This window comes from Ischnura elegans, chromosome 12 (assembly GCF_921293095.1).
Source record: "Ischnura elegans chromosome 12, ioIscEleg1.1, whole genome shotgun sequence".
In the NCBI taxonomy this organism is placed as follows: Eukaryota; Metazoa; Arthropoda; class Insecta; order Odonata; family Coenagrionidae; genus Ischnura; species Ischnura elegans.
In genome coordinates, this window is record NC_060257.1 from 6495421 (window position 1) to 6513063 (window position 17643).

At 35.6% G+C, this 17643-nt stretch overlaps 1 protein-coding gene across 1 annotated transcript in view; it reads right to left on the reverse strand.

The window, feature by feature from the left end:
- The window catches only part of LOC124169839, a 135269-nt gene that overhangs the window by 4259 nt on the left and 113367 nt on the right, over positions 1-17643 (reverse strand). Inside the window, 1 exon segment of the mRNA XM_046548626.1 lies at positions 4178-4291. Coding sequence (XP_046404582.1) covers positions 4178-4291 — 114 coding nt within the window.

Consider the following 17643-nt stretch of genomic DNA (forward strand, 5'->3'; position numbering starts at 1 on the left):
TCATACTTTATATTTAGTATCAAGTCAACTGCTTTTCAAACACTAGATGCTAGATGAATGATGAAAAATAAAGCAAAATTTACTTGAAAGACATTAATTATATGACAATATTCAATTATCAAAGCCTCTTTTCTATTTAATTTGCTGATATAACTTCATTACACACACAATACGTCATCAAAGAATAAATTTGCCATGAAACAAATCATGCAAAGGTTTATTTCTTTTGCAATTACTACTAATCCTGAATAAACCATATGATATTACATGAATTAAAAGAATGCTAATCACTAAGGGTTCGGAAAATCAGTTTTTCAATTGATAAAAAAAAGTAGATACTTATAAAATAAATTACTACGATAATCAAAAATGAAGAAGGTCTGGATAGTCAAATTTAATTCACAACTATAACATGTGATTGAGAACATCACTTTACCAAGGGAATGAGTTCGATCAACACAATCATGCATTTAAGATTGTTGATGCACTACGACGTCAAGCTTTTCTCATATACAATTAATGAATTGCATAAACAATAGGGTAATATCCCCAAAACCCCTCACTGTAGAAAAATCATGGTGCTACTACAAATAAGTACAAATCTACTTTAACATATTACAGCTCATAATTATGGCAGACATCCCTCAATTCTCCATTAAATGTTATAATAATGCATCTCACTATCACATCTATAACACAATTTTGTAACACAATGATTTTCAAACTCACAACAAAAGACTCAAAACAAAAAAAACTAATATAAAAAATTGTACTTGTCACAGGTTCAGCTAATCTTTGGAGAATATTAAATTCTATGTCAACTTTAAACTAATATATGTATGTACTTGTCTTGTGAGACAAGATTATAAACACGAGCTATGTAACTACATATAGATACAGAACTATTATTTGCCATACAACAGCAAATATCAAGAGTAAACTAAAGTTATAAGAGCGCACTTAGCAGTAAAACCAACCTAATAGTGTAAAAATAAGCAAATAAATGTAACAGCTTCGATAGTAACAAAGAATATTTTCAAGCAACCAACTTGATTAAGCGATCAAAAATAATTCACAACATGAAATTGGACATTTGGTGCATTAAAAAACAGTAAAAAATTTACACCCAGTTGCAAATAAATATGTACTTAGAATATATATTTACAGGCAACTTTGTTATTTTTCATAATATCTCAGGAGTACGGTTTCAGGGGGGAAAAACAAATAGATATCAGACACAAAAGACAACAAATGAAATAAACCCTTGCGTTAGAATTTCCACCCAGGCTTATGCAAGAAAATATGCAGAGTTAATAACAAAGTTCCTCATGTTTAGAGGCGGGCATGCATAATAAAACACTATTAAAGAATGGTTTAAATGAAAAATTAGTGAATAGGGAATTTCAATTATATTCTCTTGAGAAGTACTTCAGTGAAGTACAGTGGTGAGTACACCAAGAAAGGCCATAGGCTAAATTCATTCAAGGGTACAGGGGAAATCCAAAAGAAATGTTTTTTCACGCGACTGTTGCTAACAAGAATCCAATTTCAGAGAAAACTCAATACTTTTCCCTCAACACACCCCATATTAAGTGACTGCTACATAAAGCCAATGTATTTACATTAAGAAAAACTTTCACAATAAGTATTATCAAATTAAAAAAAGCTACATTGATCCACTGGAGTTCTATTCATTATTTATGTGAAACATTTAGGGGGGTAGGAGAACTGAGCTCAATCTCCCATGGCGTAAAGAGGAAGTCTCAACAAATATGCCATTTTTTCCACCAGAAACTGAGTGAAATTTGAGATAACCGAGTTAAATTCAGTTGAAAATATTTCTGCACTAAAATATAACTGAATTCTACACTTGAATACATAACACAGATATTTAAACGCTACAGAGTAGCACAATAGCGCCATTATTGTTAAGCCACCACCTGTCAGCCAAGCGTGCGACTCGTGAATCCTGCCGAGTGCGTCTCAGGCTAACAATAATAATTAAGCAAATTAAGTGTTTTTCAAAATAAAGGCAAAGGCATCAAGCACAGTTTTTTTTGTATGTAAACTTAAAATAGAATTTTGCAAAAATCTCAGGCGAGATTATGGTGGGCGTTGGGGTCGAGCGAATCTCATCACATTACACCAAAAGGAGGGTAAAAAAAAATCACCGGAATTGCCTTAACAAATGGAAGCTCTCGAAATAAAAGAAACCACATGTCTGATGAATCTAAAGTAAGCAAGCATAAGCAACAAGAACAAGAATATTTTGCAAAAAAAGCATATATGCCTCATAAAAATGACACATTTTGAGTCTGAAATTCACAGAGGTTTCCCTGATTAATTATAGAACCAAACTTTTCTGTTTTTCTTAAGGATCTCAAACAACAGCCGGCATTCCTTTACAGTTGCTACAGGATAAACGAAGGATATTATGAAGTGATAATGATCCCATCAAAAATATAATACAACTTGCAGCATACCGAAGACTTAACACTAAAGGCAGAGGATCACTAGAAGCCAAAATTGCCCAAAATACATTATTTCTCTCCACAGTGACACTTAACACAATAAAAATTATTTCCATAGAGATTCTTATCCAACCCCTTAAGCAATAAAAACAAGAAATGAAATCAATTTTTAAAAATCATCAAGTCAGATACATCACCTTCCACGCATGCAAGCAAGAAAAAGTAAAGTTAATGAAAAATAAGTAATTTTTTTCAGGCTTAACTTTGTTGAAAATTGTTATTTTAATTATTACTAACTTAGTTTCAAAACCACACTTTTAATCTTCAAACAGACCCTCACTTCACCACAGTAGTGCCTTCATGTCCAGATGATGGCACTCATGTGTTCGAACGTGGGTCAGTTAAAGTATGGATTTAAAGCCATGTTATTCTCAATATGAATGAAATTAATAATTATAATGTCAATCTTTTCTAATAATGCACCTTCGAAATCACACTCATAACTACGAGGTAGTTGGTAAGAAAACATAACTTTCAAGTTCAGCTCAACTGTTTTAATAAGGACTGAAGACAAAATGATTCTCTTCTTCAATTGAATGACCCCATCCATGAATTTCCTAGATTTACAGACCACTCTGCAGTTTAACATGAGACTGATTAACAGAGGACAAAAACAAAAGTAGTGCTGCAAAGTGTCAAGGGACCTCATCTCAACGTGTTCCCTACCAACATCCAGGAGGCCACGTGCATTTCGTCAAAATTAGCAATCAAGTTTTAAAACTATTTATTTGATAAGAGATCTGATATAACATGGCAGGATGCATAGCTGGACATGCCTTACTCACACTTAAATCGTAGTGGTGAACAACACCACAGTAAGGGCCAAAAGTAAATGTCCAGTTTTGGTTTATCATGACCGATATGATTAGCTGACTAACTTGCTTGAGTTTACTATGAGAAAAGCAGAGAAGGTATTAAAAATCGCACATGGTTATGATACTAGCATATTCTTGACTGATACAAATTGTGCAACATGTCCGCAATATGCTCGTAAAAGTTCCAGAGAAGAAAAAAAAACAGCATGACATAATGTGGGAAAAACCTTTAACTACCACCTTTTACTTTGTGTGACTAAAACTTTCAAACAAGCATATGACTGACTATATTATTTATTTTTTATATATTCTTTTAATGTTCGTTTTTATGAAAATTATAAGAAATAGCAGTGAAAATTTGGATTATCTGTGTTTTCCAATTATTCATGAAACCTCTCCTCATAATTAGCCACGATAATCTGGAGTTTACTGTAATACAATTGCGAACAGTCTTTACTACCTCCTCCAAAAGATGTCTACCAAAAACGATCTCAACATTTCAATGAATTTAATAACGAGAAATATCCCAGATGAAATGAATATGCAGAGTTTAGTAAGATTTCACTTTTTCCGGCGTATGATGGCGGTGAAGAAACGTCGGCAGTGATGGGGATGGAGCTCACCCGGATGGAAACCCGAGAAGAATTCACTGCCATGCAGAGTTTAGGTTTGATGATAGGATTTCATAGTATCTAACTGAAGTGTGCCTTCCTGAAAAGATTGACACCTACATTCTGAAGCATGAGGAAAAAAGCCCTGAAGGAAAACATGCAAGTATGTAGGAGGAGAGAGAGAGAGAGAGAGAGAGAGAGAAGCATTCACGGGACTTACCTTGTTGGTGGCCATGGGTCGGTGTCCGACCGAACTCCCATGCCCTCGTCCCTCGGGGGCCATAAACCCTTGCACCTCGCGAGATAGCGAACTCATCGAGCTACTACGGGACATCTGGTGGGGGAAGGAAGAGAAAACCACCATGCCAATGTTCACAAACCATAATGCCCAAGACAACAACAAGGCAGCAATGTGCAGTGCAAAGGTTTTTCAGCACTTGGAAAGCACGTTTAGGATGAGGGGTCAGAGAGGGTAGGGACGTCAGAAAGAAGAGGAAAGCAATAGACTGTATGCCTAGACGACTAGATCAGCATTATTGAGTACAGGTACAGACAAATATACACACAAACCAAAATGACATCCATGTCCATCCATACTCATGTGCACAATAAACACAACAAAGAACATTTGCCACGAATTCAACCCTTCAGCTGAGGTAGCGCAAGTGCAAGTCTTCCACTGTGCGTGGGAAAATTTGCCACATATGCCAGAGCTTTTTTTTCTGCTGTAAGGCACAGGGAAGGTAATAGACCCTCGTGATTTCCACCTGACCCTTTCTCGGAGGGCCTGCACAGAGGAATCTATGAGGCCCCCAGAAAAAGGATCAGGTGGAAAAATCCACCCACCAATGGGTGGATTTGTGTAATATAGGATAATTTGGTGAAATTGTTTCATTGGCCAAAACGTAAAACATGAATATTAAATTAGTGCTGGAGGCTTAACGGAGCTGCTGCGTGGTGCGCTTTATCAAGCGAGCTTTCGTGGCCATTGCAGGATGCATCATTTGGCGGTGAATAAAAAATTGAAAGGTTGATGACATTAACAGATGTCTATTAATGACATCCACCATGATGATGAGTCTTGCAATGGCCGCAAATGGTCGCTTGACAAAGCGTAATACGCAGCTGCTGTCGAAAGCCTCTGATAATCATGAATCTCGCTGTGAAAGCCTAAAAATATTAAAATTACTAGCAGGAAACCTGGCATTGCTCGTGAGGATACTATCCAGGAAGGTGGGAAACTTGGAACGTGATCATATAGGATTTTAATGTTTTCGCTTTGAGCTTGTCATAAGGTGTGTCTGTCCAGCAGGATGTCCAACTGCAGAGGTTGTATGACGTGACGTAATAAACGGTAATGAGAAAATGAAGCAAAGGACATGTTGGACACAACCGAAAGTAATACTACAGGGTCCGAGAGCATGAAATGCACCTGTGCACTAACTTTGGTCGCAATTAATGTAGCCATATGGAAACACATAGTGGACAGACATCCTCTTTTATATATACACATAGATGTCTGATTGTAATGATTTGTTTCTATGCAATATGATAGTAACAACTAAGGAAATCATTAGATATTCACCCACACAGTTTAAAAAAATCTAATATGTATCTATCATCCTACATCCAGTCAATAAAGAGCATAATGAAGATAATGGAAGGACAGGCAAGTATATTATGAGGGAATGAAATGAAAGCACTAATAAGCAAGGGAGGGACTGATTAGGGCGAGAAGGGACCACTGCCAATAGCTCATGAAAGATAGGATAAAAAAAAAAACAAGAAGTCAGGGAGGGTGGGTCATAGAGAGAGGTGAGGGTCGTACATTCTCGTATGCATTTCAGGCAGTCACACAGAGAACGTACACTCGCACGTGTGTGTTTCCCGCAGCTGAAGGGTTTATGATGCAAACTGGCAGATGTCACTTGAGAGATTGAAAAAAAAAAAGGCATTCATTTCCAAACTCAAGTGCACAACTAGAATACGCATTAGCCATTGCACTTTAATGAGGTATACTGGCGGATATCACTTGTTGGGAGGCATAAAAAAGTATAGTAGAGCTCCAATCATTATTCAACTGCATTAAACAGGAAACCACGGAACAACATAATGAATCAAAACAAGACTTTGATGTTCGATCAACTCCTTTTTACAGTTTAAAGTTACTAACAACATGTTTTGATGCATAGCATCCAATCTACTCGAGTGGACAGTTCAATCAAAGCAATGCATAATTGAGGCTCTACAAAATTCATAATTTGACATAAGAAGCCATAAATTAATCTTTTAAATGAAGTAAAGCAAATAGATAAAACTGATTGAAATTACGAATCAGGGGATTAAAAAAAAAAGCCCATATATTTGCAAGGTACAGAGGAACTTTGATAATTCTTTTTCTTTTAATAGGTATGTACACGCATCAAAACAAAGCTCTCCTTTATGGTTTTTAAAAAAATTTATCCTTCTTTCTGTCTCAATAAAAAAAGTAAATAAAACCACAGAATTGGTTTGATATTTAAGTGGATTTTTTATTCTTGTTGAAATGCTTTGCATCCTTTTACGCCTATCAGGAACATCTACGCATGGACTCATTGACTTTGTCCCCTTCAGGTTCAAATTATTCCAAGTTCCACTGCACGACAAATTGGTGATATCCAAAAATCAAAATGACGGACCAAATAAAAAATAAATAACAAAAGAGGAGGAAAAATGTGCAAATTCACAAACAGCAATATATACACCCTCTCACACAAGACAAATGTTAAGATAACCAAATCAGAAAAACAACACCAGATAACGGTTTAGAATGAACTATGTTCATTTCAAAAATTTAATCCCTTTCATGTAAAGAAAAAAATGCTTCAAGTGCAAAAAAATTGAGTACACCACAACACACAATGGACACTGCTAAAAATTAGCCCAAGACCTTATAATAGCTGAAATATTGGTAACTTAAAAATATATAAAAAATAAATGGTTCTGATATTTATATCAGCTTTATAACTTGAGCCAAGCCTATGCTTTTCTAATAAAAGCTTATTGATGGCTTCATGGAATAAACTGGAAACTACTCCAGGCCCTGTTGCTTGATTGAAATTTAGCACAGCAAAGATGACGTCGGATGTCGTCCGAGGAAGTTGCTCCCAACACTTTTACTCACATAACGGTGACATTTTTCCCAACCTTGTTTTCCTCCTGTACCACTCTATCTGAATATAACTACATAATAATGTACCTCCAAAAATGTAACGTGTACATTTTACGTAAATATTTCCTGGTTAAAAGATACAAGGGCTGTGTAGAAAGTAACAGACGTTTTGAAATAAGAAATAAACAAAGCAAAAATAACAATTTTTATCGCGAACATTTTGAAGTTAAACTCATTGGCTATTTTTATCCATAATCGCCATTTAAATTTAGGCATTTATCATGACGTGGTGCAAGCTTTTCAAGACCCTCTCTGTAGAAACCTACCGCCTGCAAGTTCAACCTGCAGTTCAGCATCAAAGTCAAATCGTTGCGTAGCGAGACACGTCTTCATTGATAGGAACTGGTGGTATTCCTGATAATCCCTCAGTGCCAAATTGGGGCTGTATGGTGGGTTATTGAAAACTTCCCCTCCCAAACCATCCAAGAGCACCTGGGTTCAATAGGCCATGTGCAGTCAATTGTTGTCGTGGAGAGACAAAACTTTCTTGCTCATTTTTACCCGATGTTCGTTTTGTGTTGCGCATGCAAATTTTCTGAGTGATTATTCCTTTATCATAAACATTGCAAATCTGGCGATAAATTTTAATCGGTTTGTGATTTTTTCGCCAACAAAAAGCTTATCACAGCTCGAACTCCACAACTGGCAGGATTTTCAATTGCAACGCTCATTTTCATACTCCACTATACACCACTGTGTGTAAAAAAAAGCAAGATACCAGAGTTTGAGGAGCTCTAGCGTCTAAACGAAGCAATCAATTTCAATGCAACAAAAATCATACAAAAGAGAATTTATTTTTACGTTGTATCATGTACTTTAAAAAATCTTCGGCTCAATAGTTTTTCCTGTACTTCATTTTTTCTCAAAAAAGTAACCATTTTTTGAGCGTAAAATCAAGTTTCCCAACTTTGAGCGCTTGGCATTCCCGTAGTTTGCGGGAATGCATATACGTGGATCATACTCGTTAAATGTTAGCAATATTTTCAATATCTTTTGATATTTATTTTTGTTTTGAGCTCTGGTTGTCGCCTTTGTCGCCTGTCTGGTTGTCTCATAATAGAGCTGCTGGTATGCGCATCTAGATAAATAATAAGTGATATTGACGTTATTATTGTTATTTAATACACACATTTTATACACATACCACATTTTATACGTACTTGCATCACTAACATTCTACGGAAGACAACAGTGCCAATTAATTTTCAATTGACTCACTGGTTTCAAAGTTAGCAGAGGTTTGTGTTGTTTACAACAACTCCGTTAATTTTAATGGTATAAACAATTTGTTTTCGGCAAACTGCCAATAATAGATGTGGCTTCTTTATATCAAAATTTTAAGTTAAAGGAATGAAAATTACGGGAATGCCAAGCACTCAAAGTTGGGCAACTTGATTTTACACGCAAAAAACGGGTACTTTTTTTGAGAAAAAATTAAGTACAGGAAAAACTATTGAGACAAAGATTTTTTAAAGTACATGATACAACGTAAAAATAAATTCTCTTTTGCATGCTTTTTGTTGCATTGAAATTGATTGCTTCGTTTAGACGATAGAGCTCCTCAAACTCAGGTATCTTGCTTTTTTTTTACAGACAGTAAGTACAATAGGCAGGATGTGCAAGATTGTGCCTGGTTGCGTACGAAGTGTAGGAACACTCCGACACCAAGATACATAGCGGCACTAGTCCAGCCCACTACCATGCCATCACAAAACGTCTGTTAGTTTCCGGACAACCCTCGTACATAGTTCCTAGCATCCGCCATTACCGATTATTTTTAACATGCCCCAGACTGGTTAGGCCTACTATGGTGCAAATTTTAATTTTTTTTTCTGAGTTGCTTAAACCTAATATCCTTCAGCAATACATTTCCAAATGTTCTTCAAATACTTATAGAAACCAAAAAAGTTCACTTAGATAAAAAATACATCAGCTATATAACTGATAGAAAGTTTCATTTCATCTCTCTTTCAAATCTCTATGTTGCAATAAGAGCTGGTGAACTGAAGCTAATCCATTCAATATTTAATGAAAAATAATTTTTTTGCATTAAAAATTCAGAATTCATAGATGCATAGGAAACAATAGGTTAAAGTGAAATATTTCTAAACCTGCCGCGTGAACGGCGGTGAAATATACAAGAATTGCCATGAGAAAAAATTCCCCTGGACCGGGAATCGAACCACGGACCTTTGGCTTTCCGGGCCACTGCGCAGACCACTACGCTATCCAGGTTCCTTAATTCTCATGGCAATTATACCGAGGCTCATGGTACTAGGTGTTAGGCCTAACACCTAGTACCATGAGCCTCGGTATAATTGCCATGAGAATTAAGGAACCTGGATAGCGTAGTGGTCTGCGCAGTGGCCCGGAAAGCCAAAGGTCCGTGGTTCGATTCCCGGTCCAGGGGAATTTTTTCTCATGGCAATTCTTGTATAAATAGGTTAAACACTGTGATTTAGAAGTTCAAAGTGGTTATGAACTGAGAAAGCGAAGCGCCAACTGTCATTTGTTTACATGACCTGCAACACACAAGTTAGTGCAAAAATGAATAGTTAAGATTTGATCAATTATTGTCACCGATAGTCAGCCATCGAATAATTAAAGTACAGCGCTTTAATTCCAAAATATTGGTAGAATTCAATACATCTGCCTGATTTAGAAACATATTCCCATCCTAATATCGTTAAGTGAACTTAGATATTATTAAATGATGAAATGATACCTATCAATTGTTAAAATCAAAAGGAAGAACTTTGTGCTTTCACATTGAATGATCAATGGTTTATAACTTACAAAAATACATTCCTTGTGTTGGAAAAGATTAAGAAAATATCGGTTTTCGTAGATGCAACAAGTATGTGACATTCAACTTAGAGGGTGCATAATTAACAACTCAGCATGCAGGAGCTTGAGAATATGACCTCAAGGCCAATAGTAATGCAGTTAACAAAACACAATGATTGCGACCACAACAAACTATGTGCAGAAAAGGATAAACTTGGTTACCTAACACATATGACTCATTGCTAAAGTTATCAGGAAAAATTTACTTGAGAATAATGGCCTTTTTTTCAGTGAGAATGCTACGATTAGATTTGTCAAGAAAGATAATTTTAAAGATCTTAAAGACAAAATTGGAAAGAAAATTAGTAAAAGCAATTGAGTTATTGGTAAAAATTACATTTAATTTACTTATAACTTTTAATCATAACTTCAAAATGAAACTATAACTTGTACTCTACTCATTGCTATCTGGAGGTAATTGTTACTTTTCGGCACCGACCCATTGCTGGAGACGAGCGTTGTATTTGCAATCCAAACGGTATGAAGAAATGAGAGACTGGAAATGAGATATAATCATGTTCAAATATTACGCTACTCGATTTATGTAAACAATTTTGGACTTCCCCCAAATACTTTGTAAGACAACATAAAGATTCTTTTTCAAGTCACTGTTAGTCTTACGCTTGGGGTCTGATATATTTTACTTCTCTCCACTAAATGTAAAATGAATTTGAAGTTGATCCAAAGCGTAGAATTTCATATTTTATGACTGATAACTTCAGGCTTGAAAGTGTGAAACCTTTCCATTGCAGAAAATAAAAGAATAAAGTAAGTTTGGTTCACTAATGTATTTAAAAAAGCACGACCCGGGTTTCATAACATATGTAGTTACACCTTCAGGTCTGAACTTGAAATGTATGAAATTAAAGTAGTGCTTCTTTAAATATATTAGTGGACCTTACCAAGTTATTCTTTTATTTTACATTTTAGTTTAACAAAACTCATTCAATTGCATGCTATGCTCGTGTGATTAAAATAAAATTCAAAAAGTAATTGTACCTATAGTTATTACTGTAACTAACTACTTTTTGAAATTGTAACTGATTCCAAATTTTTAAAAGTAGCTGTAGTACCTAAGTCTGGCTACATTTGTTTGGTACTTTCCTCATCTCTACTTATAGATAATAGCATATTACATTTTCCATGCAATGAATAATTGCCCGATCATATAATAGTATCAGTGTCATAATACTTTACAACGTTTGTCGGTGGGCCAATATACGTACGTCAACCCTCCACACTTTTCCTCGTAGGTGCAAAAGCCAGGATATTGGCCCACCACACTAATAGGATTAAAAGCTGAAGACCTGTAAATGGGGTAATGAACACAAAAGCACTCCGCAATATTTACAGCACACACAGGATGCAACAGTGTATCTACAATCAGGATAAAAAACTAACAGCAATCCAAAAACTTTTTACGCTCCAAATGGCAATGTAGCATGCGTTAAAAATAAGCATAGCCTTGCAACTAAAAGACCACAGTCACTTTCTCTATGGTCAACTTGAATACTCAAGACACACTGAATAAGATTTGGGAAAATGCTATGAAGGGGTTTTCTCTTTGAGATGGCAATAGAGAGAGTTATCAGCTTGCAGAAGTATCAAGAATCAACACCCCCCTCACCTTTTCTCCAAATTAAGTTGGTTATCTCCAAGATACCTTCTTTCTCCGTGAGGAAACCTGACATTGAAACATCATCAGTTCAGAAAAAAGAAATATACTTTTGATATGGATATTATAGGTGTAATAATAATATTTTTTTTTGAGAAAAAATTATGATAAAAAAGTTGCCTTCGACAAAAAGATAATATTCAACCTAACCTTAAATAAGCCAGTTATGCATGGTAGTAATTGACTAATTTTGGCATCTGATTGCTGCATAAAGTTAACTTGTGTAACCAGGATACAGGGAAATTGAAACCACATGGTACATTTCACAATGAATATTTATTAACAATGAGATCTTATACCTCGATAATGATGAAACAGTATTGAAACTATGGTCAATATTAATAAATATTCAGAGGGGACATTAAAAAATAAATTTGATCTCTTTCTAGATCTGATACTTTTGTTTTTGAAAAAAAACTCGGACAACCACAATGACAAACAGCTATTTATCACCATCGAATGCCAAAGTTTGCACCTTGGTGCTAGGAGGCCTAAGTATGGGAATATCCCCTGGACTATTGTAGCTACAAAAAACTAAGAATAAGTCAGATGTGCTTAAACGGAAATAAAATGTAATTGCCCCTAAAATATTCTATTGTCTCTTGCACCATTTAGAAAATACTGACACAAAAGACTTTGAAGTCAGACACTTTTTAACAGAAATGAATAGCAATTGCTCTTTAATTCACCAACTGTCCCTTGAACCATTTAGAAAATACAGATCTCTGAGAGCAATTTTTTTAATCACCCAGAATATCTGCAAGTAATGGGCATTAATAATTATTACAGACATAAGCATTGTTTTATAAAATGGAATGGGGTCTTTCTATGGAGCTTTGGTTGATAAAACGTAGGACACCCTGACACCTCTAATTTATTCAAGAGCATATTGAAGTCACGCACTTTTACAAATTTGCCGTGAAGATAAACAATCAAAATTACGTGCTTATGGCTGAGAAAATGCATTAACTACTCACTGAAAAACTTCCTATTCCATTTAGTCATTAGGGGCTGTCAGTTATTATATCCCAGTAGAAAATTAATTGTTAAAGAGTATTTTTTCTTTTCATAAATTTAAAAAGCATCCTGCCCAAAATAATCATCGCACCTTTAGTTGATCTTCGAAAATAATGAGGTTCTGTGAGTATTGAAACAAGATGAATTCTATTAATGGTTCCTTAAACACAGTTAATCTGAATAAAGAGCACTATTAGATATTAAATGTACTTTGTTTTTCTTTCTTTTAAGGAACCTAAGATAAAGATGTTTGAAAATTATGCAAGTACAGCTAACCAAGACTTTTACAGTTCCTTGATATTTGAAGGCGAAAGAAACTAGGCAACATACTTTATTTGATCACCTCCACTATCTCAAAGAATAACAGAAAAATAGAAAATATTTTATGAAAAAATTATTATTAACCGCACATGTATATCAGACAAATTGAAAGGATTTAAGTATTTAGTAAAATCTAATTAAAAATAAGATTAGATACGAGGGATAAGAACATATGATACATGAGGAGTAGACTTCCATTTAAAGTGAACTGAATTAAACCATACTTCTTTGCAAGACTTTATTGTCTCCAATTTGAGGTCACAAAATGAGACCTGAGCAGCTTTTGTTCATATCTCTGTACACAAGAAAATCAAGCAAGGATTCCTTCTTAGAGGCACAAATACTTAGACAGGCCACTCAACTATTCACAGAATATGTACCGAAAGAAAACAGCATCATTCTGATCATGACCACAATGTCCCAAACAGCAAGCCACCACTGCTGATGTGAAAAGTAATTAATAATAATGACGCACCGTGCACATAATTATGCATTGAGAGATAACACAATTGAGTGGGTTTGAAGCCAAGGGGTACTAGTGATTTCTCTTCTCTATACAGAGTTAGGTACAGAAATTAGGTGAAGAGAATTAACGAGATCAAGTGAAGTATTTAGAAGTGCATTTGATTTTCCACTCGATGAGAGCATAGAACAGAGACTCACTTGTTTCCCATGGCAACCAGGTTTTTGTGTTTTATTCTATTCCAACAGTTAACTCTACCTAACTCTGCTGAGAAAAAAATCATTTGTACCCCTTGGCTTCTAAACCACTCAATTAAGAGTCAATGAGAGAGTAAGCATACACATAAAAGACATTAAAAATTTGACTGCATATTTTCCTCACTTTCGAAACCAAAGGAAGAAAAAATATGTCTCGACAGCAAAAGAAAATCACTTACGCCAAAAAAAGATTCCATTTTTAGGACAACCAAAGGAACCCCTTTGACTGTAAGTTGTTAAAGTATTCCAAACCCTGCTTCAAATGTGGTTAGCCTTATAGATTGGTATACTCTCTCCCAAGATCCTTTGGATAAGAGTTACCCTTCACTACTCAAAACTTACGGTTCTAAACACCTTTGCAGGTGATGGGTGGGGCTGAAGCAAGAGGGTGGATCCCTGTCCGTGGGCTGTGCAGATGAGGGAGGAGGAGGAGTTGACAAGTAACGGAGAAAAAGTTACCGAGTTGCCAGTAACAGTAACATTTCATTTACTTTTTATTATTGATGGTAGCATTTAAAAAAATATAACCTTCACTTGTAATCAACAAATGTCTTTCTGAAAGTATGTAATTGTAATTTTTCAGCACATACCCTAACAGAGCACGCAGTTAAATAGGCCCACCCCATCTATAGTAAGTGAAGGGGTGATTCTACTAACGAACTTTCAGAGATACCAACATTCGAAAAATTCAAGCGTGCCCAAATTTTCAAATTAGGAGTTGGCCAATGTGATGCAGTGTGGCATTCAGGAATTCCCACTTTGGGTACAGTCTAAACGAAGTATTAATTAAACCATGGTGAAGCCAGGAACTTTTTCCTCCCTTCCCGTGGACAGTGAAATTTCTTTAGCTCCAGCCCCATCGTATGCACAGCTGGATGAGTTTGTCACCATTGAGAGTCAACGCAAAATGTAATGCAGGGTGGCATTCTGCACTTTTCAATGCTTTGAATAGGTTTTTCAATTTACAAACAAATTCAATTGTCTTTTTCGTCTGACCCTCTCGAGCAACTTTCCCAATTCTCCTCAACAATCCTCCTCCTCTCCAACCATCAACAGCTCCCTAACAACATTCAACAACAATATTCATTAAACATCTAGTAATTGAACATAAAATGTTACATCGTCAACACAGCTTCATGCGTGTAGCCTTCTGATTGGTTACAGGGAAGCCACACCCAGACAAGTTTTCCTTCCCCTTGCTTTGGCCACGTTCCCTCACCTTGACGGACATTTGGAACCGAGTGTAGCTTCATAATACCAAGTGCAACTCAATTGCAAAATATTCTCACTAAAGAATATATTTCAATTAAAACTTGGGACTTTCACAATCAGAACAATGCAGCACATATAATATTTAGTGTTTTCCATATAAAACTTTGACAGGAAGGTAGCATTTGTTTCTCTTAGATTACTCGAACAGGTAATTTTTCCAGATTCCTCAAACATGCTTATTCAAACAATCACTATAATCGCTACCCCATATTAAAATTCCTTTGCTTCTGGATTCACATAAAATGATATTTCCTCTCAGGAAAACTTTTTTTGGGCATTTAATTCATAGTATATACAAATATTCAGCATAAAATGGTGAGAGTATTGGGTTAAAGCATAAACTGAGACAGTCAATTGTCAACACGTATGATGGAAATGAATAAGCCTTATCTGCAGCAATAATTATGGAATGCTTTTGGATGCCCATGAAGCACAATCCTGCTCAAATACTATAGTAAAACTTTTAAAAATCAATTTATACAAATAGATGTCTCCATTATAAAAGATCAGTCGTGAGACATTACTCCTTGGTTTCCTTATCATTATGCAGCTTGAAAGAGAAAGTGAAATAAGCCAAAATTAACAGTAAATAGAGATTATATTAATGAATTATAAGAATGCACAACTCATTACTTGGGGATTAACCATTACTCTATGAAAATATTCCATCTGAAAAAATGTGCCATGAGAATCATGGCTCATGAAGCTAACAGAGCTTCCAACAGACCAATTTACAAATTCAATACGAATAGTGTTTTACATAATCATGTCAAAAGGCCACAAAGTGATATACATACTTCACAGTTTTCTGCACACTTAAGTAGCCAAAATGGGCCAAAAAAATGGGCTTTAAGCTATACAATAAACTGTATACAAGCCCTAAAACTGCGAATGGCGTACATTAGTTTAAATTGAAAAGACTGTCACTGACCAAGACGAATTATTCAATTGATGAAAACCTCAATGATGCAATTTTTACTCTTGTAGGCAAATTTTGTGCAAAGGGAATTATCCTAGTAGCTATGACTGTCATTATACTGATGTTCCTTCTACCTTGTTAAATACAAATAATAGGCACTAGATATTTAGGCAAATAAAAGCATTGTAACTATTATTAATCAATCTATGGAAATTCTCTTAGAATAACTTATTCATAGAAATTCAATTTTAGCAAATAAATTCATGGAATGTTTCTGAATTTCTAGGAGAACAAAATTTTTAAACTGGTGAACCCTTCGCTGCAAGGAATATGCATATATGGACAAATGCAGGGGAATATATGTTCGACCTTCATCATACCCTCACAGTTACCTAATTTCAGAGCTCGAAAGCATGAGAATAAATGGAGACAGCATTGAAAAAATTACAACCTTGACTGGTTATCCCAATTACTTCAAAGACTGTAGGCATTTGCAAATTTTGGTTCTCAAGTGAGACCAAAAGAAATTTAGTCTCGAATGACTTCAGTAATTAAAGATGACAAGCAGAAAGAACTGTAACAGAAATGCACTAGTGGAGTCAAATATTTTAGTATCATTTTCCACAACAAAAGCCTATGAGATGTTGTGGAGAATTAGAAAGGTATATTTCTTTCAGTTCAATTCCCTGGGGCAATGTGCTTGACATTGCGAGGAATTAACCCCATTGGATGCCAGTACGATAAGTTAGTTCAAAGTGGAGTCAGCATTGGTGCGCTTGAATACTTTCGCTCCAACAACTCACAAAGAGAACTCATCTTGGAGTTGTACTACAAAATTTAAAGGTTGATTAGTGTCTTGGAGTGAATGTCTTCAAGAATTACATGCACAATCGTTGGCCAACGTTTCAATATATTTTTATAATTTTTTCACGGCCTTTTTTTGCAAGAATATGATTTGCTTATAAAGTATATGTATTCGTATATAAAGACATCATAGTCACTGTAAAAAAAAGCCCTGATGAAGGTACATACAGCAGACTCCCGATTATCCGGCTGCGGTTTATCCGTGTTGTGGATTATCCGTGCATGATTTTCACTCTCGCTCAATTTTTCCGCGATCTTTATAAAAAAATAAAATTGGATGCAAAATCATCGGAATTACTGCATTAATGCTAGGATACACCAGGCTTATTATTTACGTTAGAATCCCCTTCGTAAAACGGAAGTGATCGCGTGCTAGCACCGCACTCCGTGATCACGGATACACGTCCCGCAGCAGTTGCAACCCGGGCAACTTGTGCGAGACGTGACTACGTGGCGTCGTGCCACACAGTGTAGTTTCCGACGTCGAGCAGTGGTTTTGAAGCATTCGTGCAAACCACTTTTCTGTATCCATTGTCACATAGCCACAGATGTGTGGTTTTTGAAACCAGGGCTTATATAGAGCATTAATAATATGAGCAAAACCATGTTATCGCCACTAAAAAGATCGTGAACTGGCAAAGAAAGCTCTCATTGAGTCCGGGAAGCAATCTAAAATAACAGAAAGTGTGCGTAAATAATAATATATTGTTTGTTTTAGGTAGATTATGAACATTGCAAGACATTTAAGAGAAAGTTTGTGTTATCCGTGTTATCCGATTATCCGTCTCTCCCCATCGTTAGCCATTGGGATAATTAGGAGTGTACTCTATAAAGATGTAC